Below are 18,092 nucleotides of genomic sequence, written 5' to 3'. Positions count from 1 at the left end.
ACAGTTCAAATTGCATGGACAACAACAACACACTGTGGCTTTAATGCAATGTAAAGTACATCAAAAATAAGGTGTTTTATTTTGTTCAGAACATGAGTGCGTCATGCTTGTGTTTTGGGGGGAGGGGGTTAATAAGAGACCAGGAAGAGAAATGGAGTAGTAGAGAGTAGTTCCATTGTGACAGAGAAGGAACATGGTCGTAGTTAGCCCCTACGGAACCTCTCCCTCCGCTAAGTAGCTCCGAGATGAGGTCCCTCTTTAATTCCTGCCGGCTGCGGTAGACATTTTCGCACATTTTCCACTTTTACATGTTTCTTACCCCTTTCTGCACATCGTATCCAAAAAGCAAAGCAATTGCGCCACTCTCTCAGATGTTTTAAGTTCTAGCGGAACATAACAGCTTCCAACGAGTTGAAGAAAGTATTTAATTTGCCTCGGTTTTCATCCGGTTACATGTTTTTAAGACATTGCGCAAGAGTTGCGCCCGTTGAGATAACATTACTGATTACCCTACTGGTCAAATGTTGAATTGCATCTTCTAATGCAAAAATTATGGAACCGGATGAAAACCGAGGCAAATTAAATACTTTCTTCAACTCGTTGGAAGCTGTTATGTTCCGCTAGAACTTAAAACATCTGAGAGAGTGGCGCAATTGCTTTGCTTTTTGGATACGATGTGCAGAAAGGGGTAAGAAACATGTAAAAGTGGAAAATGTGCGAAAATGTCTACCGCATCCGGCAGGAATTAAAGAGGGACCTCATCTCGGAGCTACTTAGCGGAGGGAGAGGTTCCGTAGGGGCTAGGTCGTAGTGTGATGATGATAACCTTACAGTTCCTCTGGATAACAGCACCCAGATGAAGGAGATTCAAGACGAAGTGATGACATCAATGTTTTAAGGGAGAGAACATTAAAAACAAGAACGACCCCCCCCCCTCCCACCCACCCTTACAAGAAACGGGGGGGGTCGAAGTTCACAGGAAGCCGAGGGGCTGCCATCTTTCTGCTGCTGTTAGCGTCTACATGCTACACGGACGGGGAGGGAAGGCTCATGTTTTTATAAGGGAATAATATAACATTTAAAAAACAGTCTCTCTTTACTTCCAACAACGGATCGTTAGCGAACACTATCTGGTCTTGGATGAGTCCGGCATGGAGAAGGTAGTGGAGCCGTCTTGGAGTTCTTCCTACACCTACCAGGTGAGCAGACACAGCGCGGAGATGCTACACAACCTCGACGTCCAGAGGAAAGATGGAGGCAGGTTCTGCGACGTGATCCTCCGCGTCGGCGAGGAGAGCTTCCCCGCGCACCGCGCCGTGCTGGCCGCCTGCAGCGAGTACTTCGAGTCGGTGTTCAGCGGCCAGGCGGCGGAGGAGCAGGAGGAGGGAGGCGGAGGAGGAGGAGGAGGAGGCGACGCCGCCAACAACAACAACAACAAGGAGCTGGAGATGCACACGATCAGCCCCAAAGTTTTCCGAGACATCCTGGACTTCGCCTACACGTCCAGGATCGTGGTGCGGCTGGAGTGCTTCCCCGAGCTGATGACGGCCGCCAAGTTCCTGCTGATGAGGTCCGTGATCGAGATCTGCCAGGAGGTGATCAAGCAGTCCAACGTGCAGATCCTGGTCCCTACGGCCCGGGGAGGGGACTGTGCCAGTCTGTTCCAGGCCACGTCGGGGTCCTCGGACCCGGGCTTCAACCAACAACAACACCACCACCACCACCAGGATCACGTCATGGTGAACGGGACTGGCATGTCGGTGAACGGAATGCCCGGATCCTTTGCGAACAACGGACAAACGCACATGATGGAACAAAACAACAGCGACGACGCCGTGTTGTTGGAGGAGGAGGAGGACGGCGGCGGCGGCGCCGAGGGGTCGATGCCCGTCCTGCAGCCCGTGGACGGACTGACACTGCCCGAGGAAGAGGAGGAGGAGGAGGGCGGCGGCTTCCACGACAGCGGCGGCGGATCAAGACACCCCATCAAAGACATCAAGACACGTCACACATCAAGACACGTCACACATCAAGACACGCCCATCAAAGACGCCGCTTTGTTGTTTCCCTGCAGAACGTGTGGCAAGGCGTTCACCGAGCCGCAGCGGCTGAAGAACCACGAGGCGCAGCACGGCGCGGCCACCGGGGGCGGCATCAACAACAACAACAACAACAACAACAGTGTGCCCACGGAGGGTGGCATCACCCTGATATCTCACCACCCGCCAGCGGGGCTGTTGGTGGAAAATGGCGTGCCGTCGTTGTTGGTGCACGGCGGCGGCGGACTCCCGCTGGATCACAACAACCGCAGCAAGCGGGAGCGGACCAGGCGACACGTGGGCTGCGACGTCTGCGGCAAGGTGTTCCGCGACGTGTACCACCTGAACCGCCACAAGCTCAGCCACTCCGGGGAGAAGCCCTACGCCTGTCACGTGTGCGGCCTGCGCTTCAAGCGCAAGGACAGGATGTCGTACCACGTGCGATCACACGACGGCTCCGTGGGGAAACCCTATGTCTGTCAGAGCTGTGGGAAAGGCTTCTCCAGGTGAGTTTAATCATATGTAAAACTTGGAGTTTGTTTGTTTTGGCTTTTTACTATTTTAGAGCCTGGACTGTGAGTGTGGCTTCGTCGCCCCCCAGGCCTGTCATGTTTTACATCTTCTCTACTAAGGCCAGTGGTTCTCAAATATGTTAATGTCAAGGACCCCCCATGGCTCTGAGAGTGTACACATGGGTCAATTTGGTTCCATTTGTACACTCTCAGAGTTACAGACCTGTTAGGGTCCATTTGGAACCCTGTCAAGGAACCCAGATAGTCCCAGGACCCCACTTTGAGAACCACGGTTCTAGGCCAATGATTCTCACTTCTCAGCCTTTTTAATTTCAAGGACCACTTGTTTGATATGCATTATTTATTAGGTCACACAGACCCCTATTTGATACGCTTTTCATCACCTGGGACCCGATTCTACCTCAGTGGTTTGAGTGTCTGAAAGAGTACAAATAGAACCAGGTTCCCTTTGTACACTCTCTGAGTCTGAAGGGACTTCCTAACTGTCAATCATTTTAGCTGGGAACCCCCTTCAAGGACCCATGGGCACCCTGTACCCCCTAGGAGGACTAGGACTTATTTAGTGTGATGGTGGTTCTAGTGGTAATGGATGAATAATGTAGATATCACACAAGTATTCCTAATCACAACAGAAGTACAGTAGTAATAAATTAGATTCTGGGGTTGTTGACAGCAAAACCGATCACTGACTAGTGACTAAGCACTATTACACCTTAGTGTGTCACTCTTGAGAAAATCACATCATCTTTGCCTGACAACTACTTGTGGGATTATAATTTAATACATTTAAGTTAATTTAATTTAAGACCTGAGGCCGATTCTACAAATGTCTTCTAAATCCCATCAGTACCGTATTCTGAAAAACGTATGTTTCTATATCAGTGGTGCTCAAACGTTTTCATGTCAAGGACCCCCAAAATGATATGTATTTGGCCGCGGACCCCTATCTCAAAACATGTTTTTCCAGGGACCCCCCAGAAGCAAAGATTTGGGTTAAAAATGTTCGCTTTAAAATAATATATATTCAAAGATTTTCACACATTTTCAAGATTGTTCAAAAATAGCAGATCTACAAGCTCATAGCGCGGCACTCGGTGCCGCGCTATGAGCTTGTATATCTGCTATTTTTTAATAGCCAAAGTGTAAAATAATGCTTTTTAGCTCAAATAAAAAAAGAGACACAGATGCGTTCCAGGTCTAACTTCTCCAGGTTAAGAAGTATTTAGTATACTAATTTTGATAGATTGATAGATGGAGAATACTGTATCAGACAGAAACGTAAACGGCAGCAGTTACAGTTACAAAAGGATAGCTCAAAAAAGTCCAGGGGTCTTGTTTCCATTGTGGTCCTATGTATTCAATTCATCCACATAGCATAAAAAATTACACCAAAATACAATATCGTCAACAAATATAAAACGCTATATGTACAAAGTAGGAAGGAAAAAAATTGGCAGCAGTGAATGCCATCTCCTTTCTATGGAAAGTGAGTTGACCTCCCCTTGTGCTCTCCTGAAAGATGGAGAAGGCCTGTTTTTAAGGTAACCAGTGATCCACATTTTTTTAAGGGATGGTGTCTGTCAGGGCATTCCACATTTTGTTGGCAGAGTAGTAGTTTGTTCTATAGGCGGGTCAGTGGGTGGCACCAGATGGTTGTTATCGCTCCCTCTAGTATTGTGGCTGTGGGAGTCACTCACTCACTCAGTCAGTCAGGTATGTGGGCATTGAGGGAAGGGTTAGGGTTAGGGTTAGGGTCAGTCAGGTATGTGGGCATTGAGGGAAAAGCCCCTTTGACTATCTTAACCCATGAAATCCGGGAACGCATGTGTGTCATTTTAGATTTCTTCGGCTATTCAAAAATAGCAGATCTAGTGCCGCGCTATGAGCTTGCAGATCTGCTATTTTTTGAAAAATCTTTGATTGATTGATTGAATACTTTATTATCAGTTTGCCCAAAAAAAAGGATTTATACAAGAGAATGCTAAAAGGATAACCCAGACTCAGGGCTTGTTTCCATTAAGGTCCTGTGTATTCATTTAGCATTTTTTGCAATGTTACTGGTATCGGTATCACAACAAGTCTACTGCTGGCTGAAACCTATCAAGATTTGTACGGCTGCAATGTCAAAAAGTTAGACTAATAAAACGTATTCAATCAATTAAATGTATTTGAATTGATTCAAGCACCTTGCAGTGTATATATATATGTTAACATAGATTAAATCACAGATCTCTGATTCAGCGTGAGTTCCGGGGCCAGTTGCACCACCCTCACACTAAGTTCAAACTTAGCCTAGTTATAGCTTAAACACATTCAATCCGGGAAAGTATCTCTGTCATTTTAGATTTCTTTGGCTATTCAAAAATAGCAGATATACAAGCTCATAGCGCGGCACCGAGTGCCGCGCTATGAGCTTGTAGATCTGCTATTTTTTGAAAAATCGTGAACATTAGTGCAAATCTTTGAATATATATTTGAAAAATCTATATATATATTTAAAGATTTGCACAAATTTTCACATAAAAAACAAAAGAAATAGCAGATCTACAAGCTCATAGCGCGGCACTCGGTGCCGTGCTATGAGCTTGTATATCTGCCATTTTTGAATAGCCAAAAGAAATCAAAAAATGACACAGATACTTTCCTGGCTAAATGGGTTAAATGGCTTTTTTAAAAGCCATTTAAGCTATAACTAGGCTAAGTTTGAACTTAGTGTGAACTGGTGCAACTGGCCCCCGAGTGCAGCAAGAGTTATATTCCCCCCTGACATGTCTACTCTGGATGATTGTTGATGCATTGTTTCACCTGGATTTACAAGTAGTTCTGGTCCCAAAGGCCTTGAGGTTGTTGCCTCAGTACAACTGAAAATGTTGAGACACTTTGGACTTGATGACACAGAAGAGTTATTTTCCCTTTTCATTCCAGACCAGACCATCTGAATGGGCATATCAAACAGGTTCACACCACGGAGAGACCCCACAAGTGCCAGGTGACATTTGGGATATATAATGAAAAAAAAGGCTATGCCATTGATTTTCTTAACCTGCAAATTAAAAATGTCTTGAGTTCTTGCAATAAAATAAGTGGACAAAAAAATGGACTGGATGTTTTTGCATATCGTGTGAGAAAGGTGACGATGTTAATGCGTGTCTTTCAGATCTGTAATGCTTCTTTCGCTACAAGAGATCGCCTGCGGTCACACCTGGCTTGCCACGAGGACAAAATCCCTTGTAAAATCTGTGGCAAGTTCCTGCGGGCTGCATACATGACAGACCACCTCAAGAAACACAGCGAAGGGAATCATAACTACTGTGGTATTTGTAACAAAGGTAACTGGCCAATATGACATGCTAATACACTGCTATGTTGTCATGTACACATGCTATACACTGTATGTGCTCATATACAGTACAACCTAACAATTCCCATATTTCACATTCACAGTCTATGACACTGTATTAATGGCTTTTCTTTAAATTCTTCAGATGTTATAGCTACTAATTTTAAAACAAAACTCGGTCAGGGTTGCTTTTTAATTGGCGAAAACATTTTCCGTCCCACATTCCAATCAATAGCTGAGTTGAATACAAGAATACCAGATAAAATTATATTAAACGATTTGGCCAATTACCACATTTTTTAAAAGGAAAAAATACAACGTAATTGATTTTTTTTTATTGCATAATTTTGTAGATAAAATGTTTTTTAGGCCACAGTAAAATTACAACAGCTATGTTATTGCCAAGTGACATATTGGCTAACTTAGCAAGGAGCAGGATATGGACAATTGGCAAGTCCTGAAATCGTATTTGTCACGATTTCACGTCATTTCTCGATGACTGTAGGACAGGGTTGTTCAGATGTGTGTTATTTTCTGCTCCATATGTCTGTACCTGAGCTGCATGAAATCTAAGCAGAATAAGGCCTGTAGACTTTGGAGTTGGAGCATTTCATATGCAAGGAAATCAGTGTTCCCATTAATGTGATGCATAAATGTCATGCAGGCTCTGCAAAATTATCTTGTACCATATTGTGAGTAATACTGGCTAAACTGACTGAAGAGGAACTCTATTTAATTGCAAATTGCTTTTGTTAGACCAAACCCTCTTAGTACTGGGTTACTGGTGGTTAAGAAATACTAAATACCTTCCATTTCTTTATCCGAGGAACACCACTACATCATGTACTTTCCACAAGGCCAACGCTTGGATAAGCCTGGCATGCTTGTCCTCTGGTGGAATGTAAACTATAATGAAGCCCTGGTTGTGTTGTCTTGTGCTTTATGGTTAGGCTGTTTCTTTCCCACAATGTTGGTGCATGGTTGGTGCTCACAGTCACACACTGGTTGTCCTTTGTGAAGTCTGACCCGTCGCTCAGATATTGTGCATACATGTTGTACAGTATACAGTTTGTATTTGTAAGCAGTGGTGCACCTGGTTATTTCCTACATGCATGGTCTTTCAAAGACATGAGTGGATGTTTGTTTTTTAATTGAGCAGTCACTATTCAGTAAATATGATCAGTGGGTTTATCAGGTTAAATACTTATTATACACACCAGTTCAAAAAATATATATATATATATATTCCAGAAAAGATCAGAAAATGTGTCTCCACATTTGAATGCTTTGGTAATAGCTTCAGGTAGAGCCCATGATCAGGAGACGGTAAAACAGTTTTGAATTGCATGTTGGTCAACAACTGCTATACAGCGACAACAACAATCTAGGACATTCCTCCTAAGTTGTTGGAAGTGGTATAGGATAGGGATGTCTGATGCTACATGAACCTCTCCATGCTGCAGAACATAGTTTTAAAACTGTAAACTCATCTGATGGTCTTACAATTCTGATTTTGATTTAGTTTCTTGAAAATGTACATACTGAATTGTCTTATTTGGGTGTTGGCATGATTTGCCAACTTCTAATCAGCTAGAAAGGTTGGCAAGTGTTTGGCTCCATGTAATTACAAAGTAAGGACTTTTACAAATGTAAACTTGGATTAGTGAGGGTTATAGATTATATTAAGTTTTTCTGGAATTTGGTCCATTAGTTTCTCTGCTTGTTCTACTGCTACTCTAGCTAGCAAAGAAACAACATGGTTTACATCTCTTCTCAAGATGCTTACCTGCATTTGCAGCTCTTGACAGCCAGAGGGTGGCACCAACATGGACATAACCTGGATTAACTGGCAAAGAAAACCTGACAATTTTACACGTGACTTTTGTTTTGAGAATTCTGCACTCTGTATTATGTAAATAGTGCACTGGTGGTGAGTCAAATAGGACCAGCAGTCCAGCACACAGATGTAATAGAATTTGTATTTGCACTAGCAAGTCAGTGAGAAGTAACTGGGGATCCAAGCCAGATCTCACCCAGGTCTCGTTCAATAGGCTCATAGCTGCGAAGGAGGAGCATTGCTCTGGCTCCTAGTAGGATTCACATGGATGTTCCTATGTTTTTTTTCAACGTGACATTTACAGTTCAAAGAGATATATATAAATGCACTTCAGTCTTGAATTATCCATCTAACTTTCAGATAAACTCTGGTCTTCAAGTGTTAATCAAAGTTCCAGACCTGTCAGGATTGACATTGGGTACACAGGTATTGCTGGTGATGAGTTTGAATGTTTTTGATTGCAGGAGGCCGGGTGTCTCCAACAACTGCCCTCTCCTTTGCTCTTCCTATGTGTCCCAGGTTTCTCCACTGCGTCCTACCTTAAGGTGCACATAAAGGCACACCACAGCTCGGCACTGCCCCACCCTGCCACAATGCACGTATTTCCCGAGTCAAGGGGGGGGACACGGATGCACAACGGCACCCCTTATCACACGGGACGCCAGTGCTCAGTGGAAGGCAAGCAGCCCGTCTGCTCCACCCCCAACCTCTCATGTTTCTGGCTTTCATTTTGCTCGGCTGCTTTTTTGGAGGAAACATGCTGTTGCATTTTTTTTGTTTGTTTTTGTCTATGCTTAAAAACATAAGCGCACATCAACCTCTGCTGCCAAGCTGTTCTTCTTCATACATTTTGCTACTTTCAGATTTCATCTGCTGGTTGTTTTTCTGTTGGCTATATCTATGTCGGTCATGTTCGGAACAGACTGCCCTTGTTGAAGATTTTGACTGCATGGCTATAAGCGGTATACCGTGATATGCAAAGCTTTGTTTACAATTGGACGTAAACAATGACTAGATATGATGTTCGCTATCTCCACTTTGGACGTTTTGGTGACTTAAAACCTATTTAGATTAAACCTTTTTTTTTAGTAGTCAGATTAAATTAATTCAAGTTAGGTTTAACATTTATTTCTTGTTTACATGAGTCAGATGTTTTCTAAAGCTGTCAATAGGGAATTCCAACATCTTCAGGTCAGAGTAATTGTAGCTTTAGTGCTGGAGACTTAAATGATGTTTGAAACGGTTTGACACTGAACTTAGCATTTAGGTCCTGGAGTGAAGCTATGGGATGGGACGATATGAAAATTACACGTCACGATTATTGTGGCAAAAATAATTGCGATTAACGATATTATCGCGATGATCAAAACAATGCTTAGAACTTAAAATGCCCCTTTATTAACCCCAGCATCCCTATTCTGTGGGGAATGTTTGTCAAAAATAGCCGATCTACAAGCTCACAGCTCATCAACTGTCTTAAGAGTCCCATTGTGACAGGGCAACGGACAGCTGTTTATGAGCCAGTGCACAGCATCCTAGGCTATAACAAAAGTTTTGTTTGTCTGTTGTGACTGGTGCTACTGAATGTCAATACTCAATGTAAACTGTTGCGGTGTATATATAATAACTACCAACACATAATAATTATAATAATAATAATGGGAGATTCATTGTTTGTTAACAGAAACTACTACCTTTATCATAAAAAAAACACTTCAATAATTTTACTGATTTCCTGTGTTCAAGCACAGGCAGTCAGTTATGGTGCTAGTTTTATGTGCAGACCTTTGTGAAAAATGGCTAGAGATATTACCCGTTATGGAGAATTACCAACCCATGTTGTCCTCTTCTATCAGGTCAAGACTGGGTCCAAGTTGTCCTCCTTTCCTTTTTTTAATATATATCAGTGGTGGAAAGTAACTAAGTACATTTACTCAAGTACTGTACTTACGTATAATTTTGAGGTACTTTTACTTTACTGGAATATTTCCAATTGTCTATACTTTTACTTCTACTCCACTACATCTCAGAGGCAAATATTGTACTTTTACTCCTCTGCAATTATTTGAAAACTTTAGTTACTAGTTACTTTGTAGATATACATTATTACATTATAAAACATACATTAACCACTTTAGCCATATTTTATATCTTGGCTATTTGAAAATAGCAGATCTACAGTTGTGAGCTTGTAGATCTGCTATTTTCAAACATTTTAGTACTTTTACTTTTGGTACTTTAAGTACATTTTTATACCAATACTTTTGTACTGTTACTCAAGTACATTTTGAATTCCGGACTTTTACTTGTAGAGTACTTCTGTATTGCAGTATTGATACTTTTAGTTAAGTAAAACATTTGAGTACTTTTTCCACCACTGATATATATATATATATATATATATATATATATATATACCTTTTGTTTTTTAGGTAAAACATTGCCCCGACATTCAATTGTTGACCTAGGTCATAGTTTCGTTGCAGTGTGGAAGGTAGACGACAGCTAAACTCTGCCTGGGTGGATAATGAAGATTTGATCTCCCATCGTGCAGTGTCATTGCATTTTGTTTACAGCCAAGTATCATAATATAGGGATTAGGGAGGGACTAGTAGGAAGCCTTTTTATTTGATTTTGCCTGCGTGTTTAGCATGGCCATGGTCGTATGAAGTGGAGTGTGTTTCTGCTTGGCCTGTACATCACCAGGTGGTCTGCAATGCGTTGATGTTGCATGATTGTCCTAATGTGTGCTCTGTATACAGTGCAACATTTGAAATGTGCTTTCTTTTGAATGAAAACCAGGTTCTTAGAGATAGTAGCAGCACAACAAATATTTATCTTTAACCCACAGTCGACACTGGGGAAAAGCTTATAGTTTAGTCATTTTTCTTTCCTGTCATTCAGCCAGTCTTAGTCCATTAAGCTAATGGCTGAAAACCTATGGTTGGTTATCTCTGAATTGTTGATTTATTGTGAGTTTCATAATAGAGTTGGTTTGCAAAAGTTTGCACTCTGTGTTGATTTTAAAGTGTGGTTTAGATAGTTAAATCTGATTATGGACAGTGTCTTTATTCTGCTATGTACTAAATGTTATCTTAGACATTTCATAAAAGGACTAAACATAATTTGACAAAAAATGGCATATGGTGAATTTGAATAAACAACAAAGACAATATATCTTTCCTGCAAGTCAACACAGCCAAGAATGAGTTCTGTCCTCATATCACATTTTTGGACTGTACGGTTGAAGCTAAACCTTGTTTCATTTAATATAACTAGCTATTTGTCTGACTCTCCAGTTATTTAAACGTTTTGAAAGTTTTGTACCACACACAAGTGTGTCCATTTAATTCTTAAATGGCTTGTTTGTCATAGAAGAGGCCCGTGCAATGTAGCTTTGCCATTATCAATTACTTTTGATAATGAAATATCTGAGTTGGAAGCTACTGTGCCACAGGCACCAGGCCCCACCAATTAGCCATCTTTTGGAATAGTAATTGATTCACCTTTTGTCCCAGTGATCTGAATGAAGTAAGAATCAAACCAGTGAATGCTGCTCTGCTTACTGGGTCTGAGGATTACAGACAGTAATGCATAATATCAGTGGGTGAAATGAAGGTAATTCTATCTATGTGTGGTTTCCGCTGGCCTGTTATGTCTGTCCCTCCTCCCCCCTTCCTCTCTCTCTGGCCGGGTGGTGGTGTAGACCTGTGCGCCACCAGTCACCAGCTGCTTGTCACCTTCCCCGAGGCAGAGGGTCGCTTTCACAGGCTCTCTGGAACCCAGCCGGGCCCTCCGGCCGTGGGCCTGCAGCCTGAGCTGCTGCCGGGGAAGTCAGGTGGGGCTCCTCCATATTTCTGGGAGTGTCGCTCTGCCGGCGCACCTGGCTTCCCCTTCCATGGCCCTCTTGCAGGTCAGTACAGTCCAGCAGGAGGGTGGGCAGGGGTACGGTGCGAACACAGCCCACCGATTGGACGAGCACGGCAGATTCCTATGTGGACATTGGGCTAGATGATTGGACCTTCCCACTTCTAGAATGAGTTAACTGTAGTCTAATCTCTCAAGAACAGATTCTGCTCTGCGTTGGAATCTGTCGTGAAGGCTCGTCATAACATGTACGCACTGGGCTACAAGTGGGCGTGCCTTCACATCAGGAAGCAGGCCGCGCTTTACCCAATCAAATGTAGTGGGCGGGATTCACGTGTCCGTCGATCTTTCCCCCTCGAAACAAACCCAAACTAATTTAACAATGGCGTCCGCGGAGCAGACAAAACCACGTAAAGATATTCACATTTTAACTTACTCTTTCATCATAGAAACAAGTGGGCTTATAACCAAAACGATCCATGTTCTCTGGGAGAAGTGGTGTTAGTGTTCCGTGTAGAAATATTGTTAGTGGGAATGAAAACATAGTGGCACCACCGGAAGTGAAAGCTGAAGGCAGACCAAAACCCCGGTTTCCTTTGCGCACGGGTGCTACGTCGCCATTGTCCCAGAGCCAGTGAGAGATAGTACAAACAGCAGAGGGCGCTGTTTTTCATTCTCACTGGCTCTGGGTTCCCAGATTGACTGTAGTCACATACAATGATTTGCTCATAAGGCAGTTTTCCAGATTGATTTCTCAAAGAAGCATGTGTTGGGTCTATTCATTGTTACACTTTTCCCCCTGCTATTTAGAGCACACAACTACGCACTTAACTTGAAGCCTAAACCTTAAACTGTTTCAGGTGGTTGTCAACTACTGCAAAATGGTTTGAAATTAACCTTGTTTTATATGTATATTGTGCTAATTCAAGTCTCTCTCTCTCCTTGCATCTTTGTCTTTTGTCTCTTGCTCTTGTCTCTTGGTCTGTCCCCTCCCTCATACTCTGGTGACCTCCAGACGGGCAGGAGAACGCTGGGAAATGTCCACATCTGGAATCTGAGGAATCGGACCCTTCGTTTGGGGAATTGTCCAACGGGAGCGAGCTCAAGTCTCCACACAAGCCTGACGGGGAGGAGCTGGAGATGTCCTCTTTAGCCTGCAACGGACCCTCGGCCGGGGCGCTGGCTTCTCCGGAGGGATCCAAAGCCAAGACGGATCCCGAAAAGAAGTTTAACTGTGGCATCTGTGGTCAGGCCTTCCGCACTAAGTCCTACCTCAACAAGCACCAGCATCGAGTCCACAAAGCCCAGAAAGGCCAGGCGGGTACGGGGTCTGGACTGGGAGAGCTGGCTCCCACTCTGAGCTCTCCCTTCTCCCCTCAACAGAACATGTCTCTGCTCGAGTCCTTCGGCTTTCAGATAGTCCAGTCTGCTTTCGCCGCGTCGCTGGTTGACCCCGAGGCAGGTCAGAGTGGGATGGACTTTGGAGGGAAGTGACATACTGCTGGGAATTATGTTATATTAAAAACCCCTCATGCTTAGGACAAGGTTTGTTTGATGCCCCCCCCCTGCCCCGCCCCGAGATCCTCTTTTCTTTGGGAAGAATTTTGCCTCGAGAATAGTCTGCTGTTCATTGCGTCGCTCACTGTGCATTCAGCTCTGCTATTATTCATGGAGTCTGACATATGTTTCTTTCTGTTTCAGAGTGGGGAATAGCATTTTATTTTGTCTTTATTATAATACATATTTGTATTTTCTGAAATGTTGCAAAGGATTATTTTTAATCGGATCATTTTGAAGTTTGATGACATTAGTATGACCTTGTTTCGTGTGTGTGTGTGAGTGTGTAATCAACCTTTCATAGCTACTTTTGTTACTTTTCACAAGGTCAGTCGTTTAAATTCTTAGAGCAAGGAATGACTTATTGTCGGCTCCCCCTCAGTTTTTCAATGCTATGAAATGCATCACAAACCTATCATTTGCCATTTGCATTTTAAGTGGCTCATTCTTGGTTGCTTTTACTTGCTTATTCTAGCTTATTCTTATTTACTCAGAAGGCTGCAATGACACGTCTCCTTAAATTAAGGACAACAAGATCAGTGAATCTGTTATTTGAATATTGTACTCTGCTGCTTTCAAGGAAATATTTCTTTTTTTCCAAGTTTCTTTCTTTTCTTTTTTTAATATATGGTAGGGGTTAAATTCTGCCTTACACATTTGATCAAGATTGTGTACTGTGTAGACTTCTGCTACCAGTCTTTTGTAAGAGTTTAATTATAAGGGGTTCACATTATCACATGCATAACAAGCTCATGTTTTATGGCATGTTCATGAAGGAGCAAAGAATCATATTTTAATGGCTTCTTCAAATGTTTCACCACCATGGTTGGGTCAGCCAGGAAATCATACCAAGGACTCAAGGATTGAGACCTTTTAACCCATTAAAACTGGGAAATGTCATTTTAGATTTTAGATATCTATCTCTATCACATTGGTTGGCAATTCAAAAAACATGAAAATGTGTGCAATTCTTTGAATATTTATTTTAAAGCAAAATATTTGCTTCTGGGGGTCCCTGGAACAAAATATTGTGAGATGGGGGTCGGCAGCCAAATACATATAATTTTGGGGGTCCATGACATGGAAAAAGTTTGAGAATCACTGATATAGCAAACATATGTTTTAAAAAAAAAAACTGTTAGGATTTAGAAGACATTTGTAGAATCGGCCTCAGGTCTTAATGGGTTAAACTGGCTGTCAACCAGGATAACAGAGTTTGTATTGAGAATTTCATAAAGGAAGAGGTTGTACCAGTCAGTCTTACAGTATCAAAGAACTGGTGTTAAAGTGCCACCTATGAAATAGATGGCATAATCTCGCTGTCTAAAATGTACTTATGAGTTCATTTTGATCACGTTCCATTAATGTGTAATGAAGACGCCATGAGCTTGTTATGAATGCCTTCGTAGAAACCCCTCAAATGAGAACGTTTCCCAGTCTTTTTTGGCAATCACTTAAATGTGAAATCACTTGCGTGTAATATAATGGGGACCAAGTTGAGGTGTGACAATTATAAATTCTAAGAAATGTAGATTATATTTTGTTAACTTATTCATGCCCTCTATGTTTTGTGTACAAAGTTTTTTATATTGTTTGTCAAACAAAAATCTTGTGGTTTGCAAATTTTGATAATTTTTACACGCTAAATTATGTTAGATACAGAGATGTGTGTTTCTTGGTGTGTGTGTTTCTCGGTGTGTGTTGTGCAACAGTGATCTGATTTGAAGCAGGATTAAGGCCATTACTATACAGCTTGTGGGCAGGAATGGGTGAGGAGGAGCCTGATCTGCCATCCTCTTGACTGGCAAAAACCCAATGCAACCATCGTTAATTCAAATCATCCATTACTTTGTATTGACAACGTTTCTTTCTCTTGTATTAGGCTATGCCTAAATTAGCCACCCTATCAGTGCCTCTCTTCTGTCAGATTTGCTTGTGCTAGAGGTGAAGAAGGCATTTCTGTAAGTTCCCCGTTAACGCTCAGTCAAGTGCGTAGCCCGTCGCCCTCTATCACTCTTAGGGCCCTTTTCCGCCACGGTTGAACCGGTTCCGTTCTTTTTTTTTACCCGCCTAATTCAGAGTGTTTCCACTGAAAATGAATTGGTTCAGAACCCTTAAAGTTGGTTCGGAGAATGCTTATCCTTGCCCTGAACTTTGAACCAAAGTGGGCGTGTCACTATTCTACATGTTGGAAGATCGCAGATGTGTGATATAAACGATGGCAAAAGCAAGTGGAAAAAGGCATCTTGAGGATTCCTGCTCTAAGCCGTCCCCAATTACAATGGTTCTACTTAAAACTGGTGGGGAAAAAAAACGCATGCCGGTTCGCGTCCGGTTCCGTGAAAGTACCGCGGTTCCAAAAATCTAGAACGGAACCAGTTTTAGAACCAAAGTTATATTGGTGGAAAAGGGGCCTTATTGTGGAAATGGAACTGCGGTTTCAGAATGTAAATGGGTGAAACAAAATCACTTGGCTCATACTTAGTCATTGAGTATCTGTGACAGGAACAGGCTTCAATGAACTGTGCACTCCAGTCTACTCACAGCTGGAGCTAACCCCTCAACTTTCTACTTGGCTTTCTTCTCTTTCTTGTGTGTTCTTTAAGCCTGAGTTATACTTAGTTATGTGCCTGATGAGTGTTATTGCACTGAAAATGGCAGATCTACAAGCTCACACAACACATTGCAGCAGGATGCATTATGGGCTTGTATATTTGTTATTTTCATTGAGAAATACTGGCGCGCAACTAGGTAAAGATCAGGCTTTTAGTGCTATCTGCCTCATACTTAACCCAATTGATAGGTCTATTGTTATGAATTAATTCGTTAAATAACCTCATGATATAAATTGAGTTGTTAATGTAGCCACCAAAAAGCTATTTATTACATAAAATAGTCTCTTGATTTCAGTCAAAACACTGAAAAACGATGTTAATTGAGCAGATTTGTTGGGCACTAACTTGTACAAAACACGTGTCATATTGAATCCTAACTTAAAATCAGTTGTAGATCATCAAACCATTTTTATCATTTAATGTTAACCGTTTAACATGGTACATGGCAAATCGGTCGGCAAAACAGGGAAAGAATGTTACATGAATGGATTGGGGGTGTGGGTATGTGTTTTGAATTGGTTGGCTTTCTGTGTTTGTTTCTGTGTGTTTGTTGTTTCCTGGTTTGCTTCAGTTTAATTATTTGTGGCTTATCTTAGTCTATTAAATTCAGTACATTCCTACATTATTTATGATTATATTGTGATTGTAACAAGTGTATATACCATTCATATACACATACTATATATATATAAATATATATATGATCAAACCAATATATGATCAATGTTTGTCAGTGATTGTCCTCTTATGTGTATATATTTTTTCCCCATTGTCTGTTATGTAGAGGGATATTAAGTTATGGACGTTTGATTGAGTGTCTTCACTGCGTACAGAGAGTAAACCTTGTATATGCTGTCTTGGTACACAGTAAAATCCTCAGTGACAATTTATCAATTTTGTAAGAATTAATTAAACACTGAGTATTTCACTGTGTATATGAGTTGAGTTGGGGACTGAGTGTCGATCACTGGTTGGTGACAGTATAGCACCACTGTTCACTGTACTCTCAATTCGCTCTGGTAGTGACACACGCTGCCGGTTGCTCGATTCACCTCTTTGACCAATTTGTTCACTTTTTTTGGATCCACTCTGCCGTGATGCACTAGTATTTACTCTGTAGAGGGAATAAAGGGTGTTTTTTGAGTTGTTTTTTCCAACAAAAAAAAGTGGAAGACGCTATTAAGGAAATGTATACCGTTATGTTACAAATTCTCAATATTTAATACATGGTAGTAAATTCATTGGATGTTATGATTTGTCTCATGTTGGTACTCGAATATAAAAGATTTCATTGACTATTTAGGCCTAGATACTTATTTGTTTCTGTTTTGATGTTTGCTTTTGGTCTGTTGCAAAGTGCCTTCCAAATACTGATTGTGCACAGCAGTGGATTAAAACCTCTTTAAAAAAAAAGGTAGGCAAAAACATACAGAGTGACTTGCATTGACACTTTTGTATAGACCGACATGGACAAACAAGATGTACAATATGTTAACTTGGTATTTTATCATTGTACTCGAGAAGATTGTTCCGAAAACATGTCAGATACATGTTTTATTATGTCTTGGGACATATTTCAATATAAGCATACTTTTCTATAGATATTTGTTTTTTGTACTCTGTTACTGAGTCTCATCTCTCTTATTGGTGCAGAGGTGAGTGTCAAATAAATTGCATTTGAAAAAGCTCCTACTTTAACCTCATTTTGTCAGTTATTTGTTGTCAGTAGACAGTATGATATACAGTTTCAATTGAAAACTAGCTTTGCCACGAAAAGTTATATAACATTAAATATATATAACAGGTGACTATATCCTCTCCTGCAGAGCCACTCGGATTAACCACATTTAACCTGATATCCCTACTTTAAAAAAGTATTATGTGCTTAAATTGTGCTTAAATTGGCGATCTACAAGCTCACAATGTGGTTCACCATGCATGTGACCAACAAAGTATAAATCAGGATTAAGTTAGAGAGCATAGCTTTGGTAGATATTAAAGGCAGATTTTCACAGGGTAACACAAAACACAATTCTGTTATGAAATGACATGTTTGATTACTCAGTTACTGATGTCAGGTTTGATTGATTGAATACTTTATTAACAGTTTGCAGATTGTTAAAAGGATGACACAAAATGGGCTTGTTTCCATTGTGGTCCCATGTATTCAATTAATTAAGACATTTAAAGACATAAAGAATAATATACAATAATAAACAAGACATAATCAACACTATAGTAGCAATGAACGTATATGTACAGTAAACATTGGGGGGGGGGGGTTACTATGTATATGGGAAATGT

At 41.4% G+C, this 18,092-nt stretch overlaps 1 protein-coding gene across 2 annotated transcripts; it reads left to right on the top strand.

The window, feature by feature from the left end:
• The first annotated feature begins 13 nt into the window (after positions 1-13).
• Positions 14-17,480, top strand: patz1 (POZ/BTB and AT hook containing zinc finger 1). 2 transcript variants are annotated; one of them, XM_080425176.1, is made up of 6 exons: positions 1,083-2,545; positions 5,498-5,561; positions 5,730-5,901; positions 8,269-8,427; positions 11,456-11,662; positions 12,632-17,480. In XM_080425176.1, exons 1-6 carry the CDS (start codon positions 1,152-1,154, stop codon positions 13,108-13,110), a joined length of 2,475 nt encoding a protein of 824 aa, XP_080281302.1. In that variant the 5' UTR covers positions 1,083-1,151; the 3' UTR covers positions 13,111-17,480. The 2 variants fall into 2 exon arrangements, with proteins under 2 accessions (XP_080281301.1, XP_080281302.1); XM_080425175.1 differs by lacking the exons at positions 8,269-8,427; positions 11,456-11,662 and adding an exon at positions 14-196 and having other exon boundaries at positions 805-2,545.
• Positions 17,481-18,092: the final 612 nt, after the last annotated feature.

Source organism: Gymnoscopelus braueri (genome assembly GCF_963280865.1).
Source record: "Gymnoscopelus braueri genome assembly, chromosome: 3".
Taxonomy (NCBI): Eukaryota; Metazoa; Chordata; class Actinopteri; order Myctophiformes; family Myctophidae; genus Gymnoscopelus; species Gymnoscopelus braueri.
The sequence above is the reverse complement of the archived record's forward strand: the minus strand, read 5'-3'. Positions and strand labels throughout refer to the sequence as shown.

Coding starts and splice junctions, on each gene's coding strand:
- patz1 (XM_080425176.1), top strand. CDS start 1,152: ATGGAGAAGGTAGTGGAGCCGTCTTGGAGTTCTTCCTACACCTACCAG. Junction 2,546..5,497: donor TGTGGGAAAGGCTTCTCCAG/GTGAGTTTAATC, acceptor TTTTCATTCCAG/ACCAGACCATCTGAATGGGC. Junction 5,562..5,729: donor AGAGACCCCACAAGTGCCAG/GTGACATTTGGG, acceptor CGTGTCTTTCAG/ATCTGTAATGCTTCTTTCGC.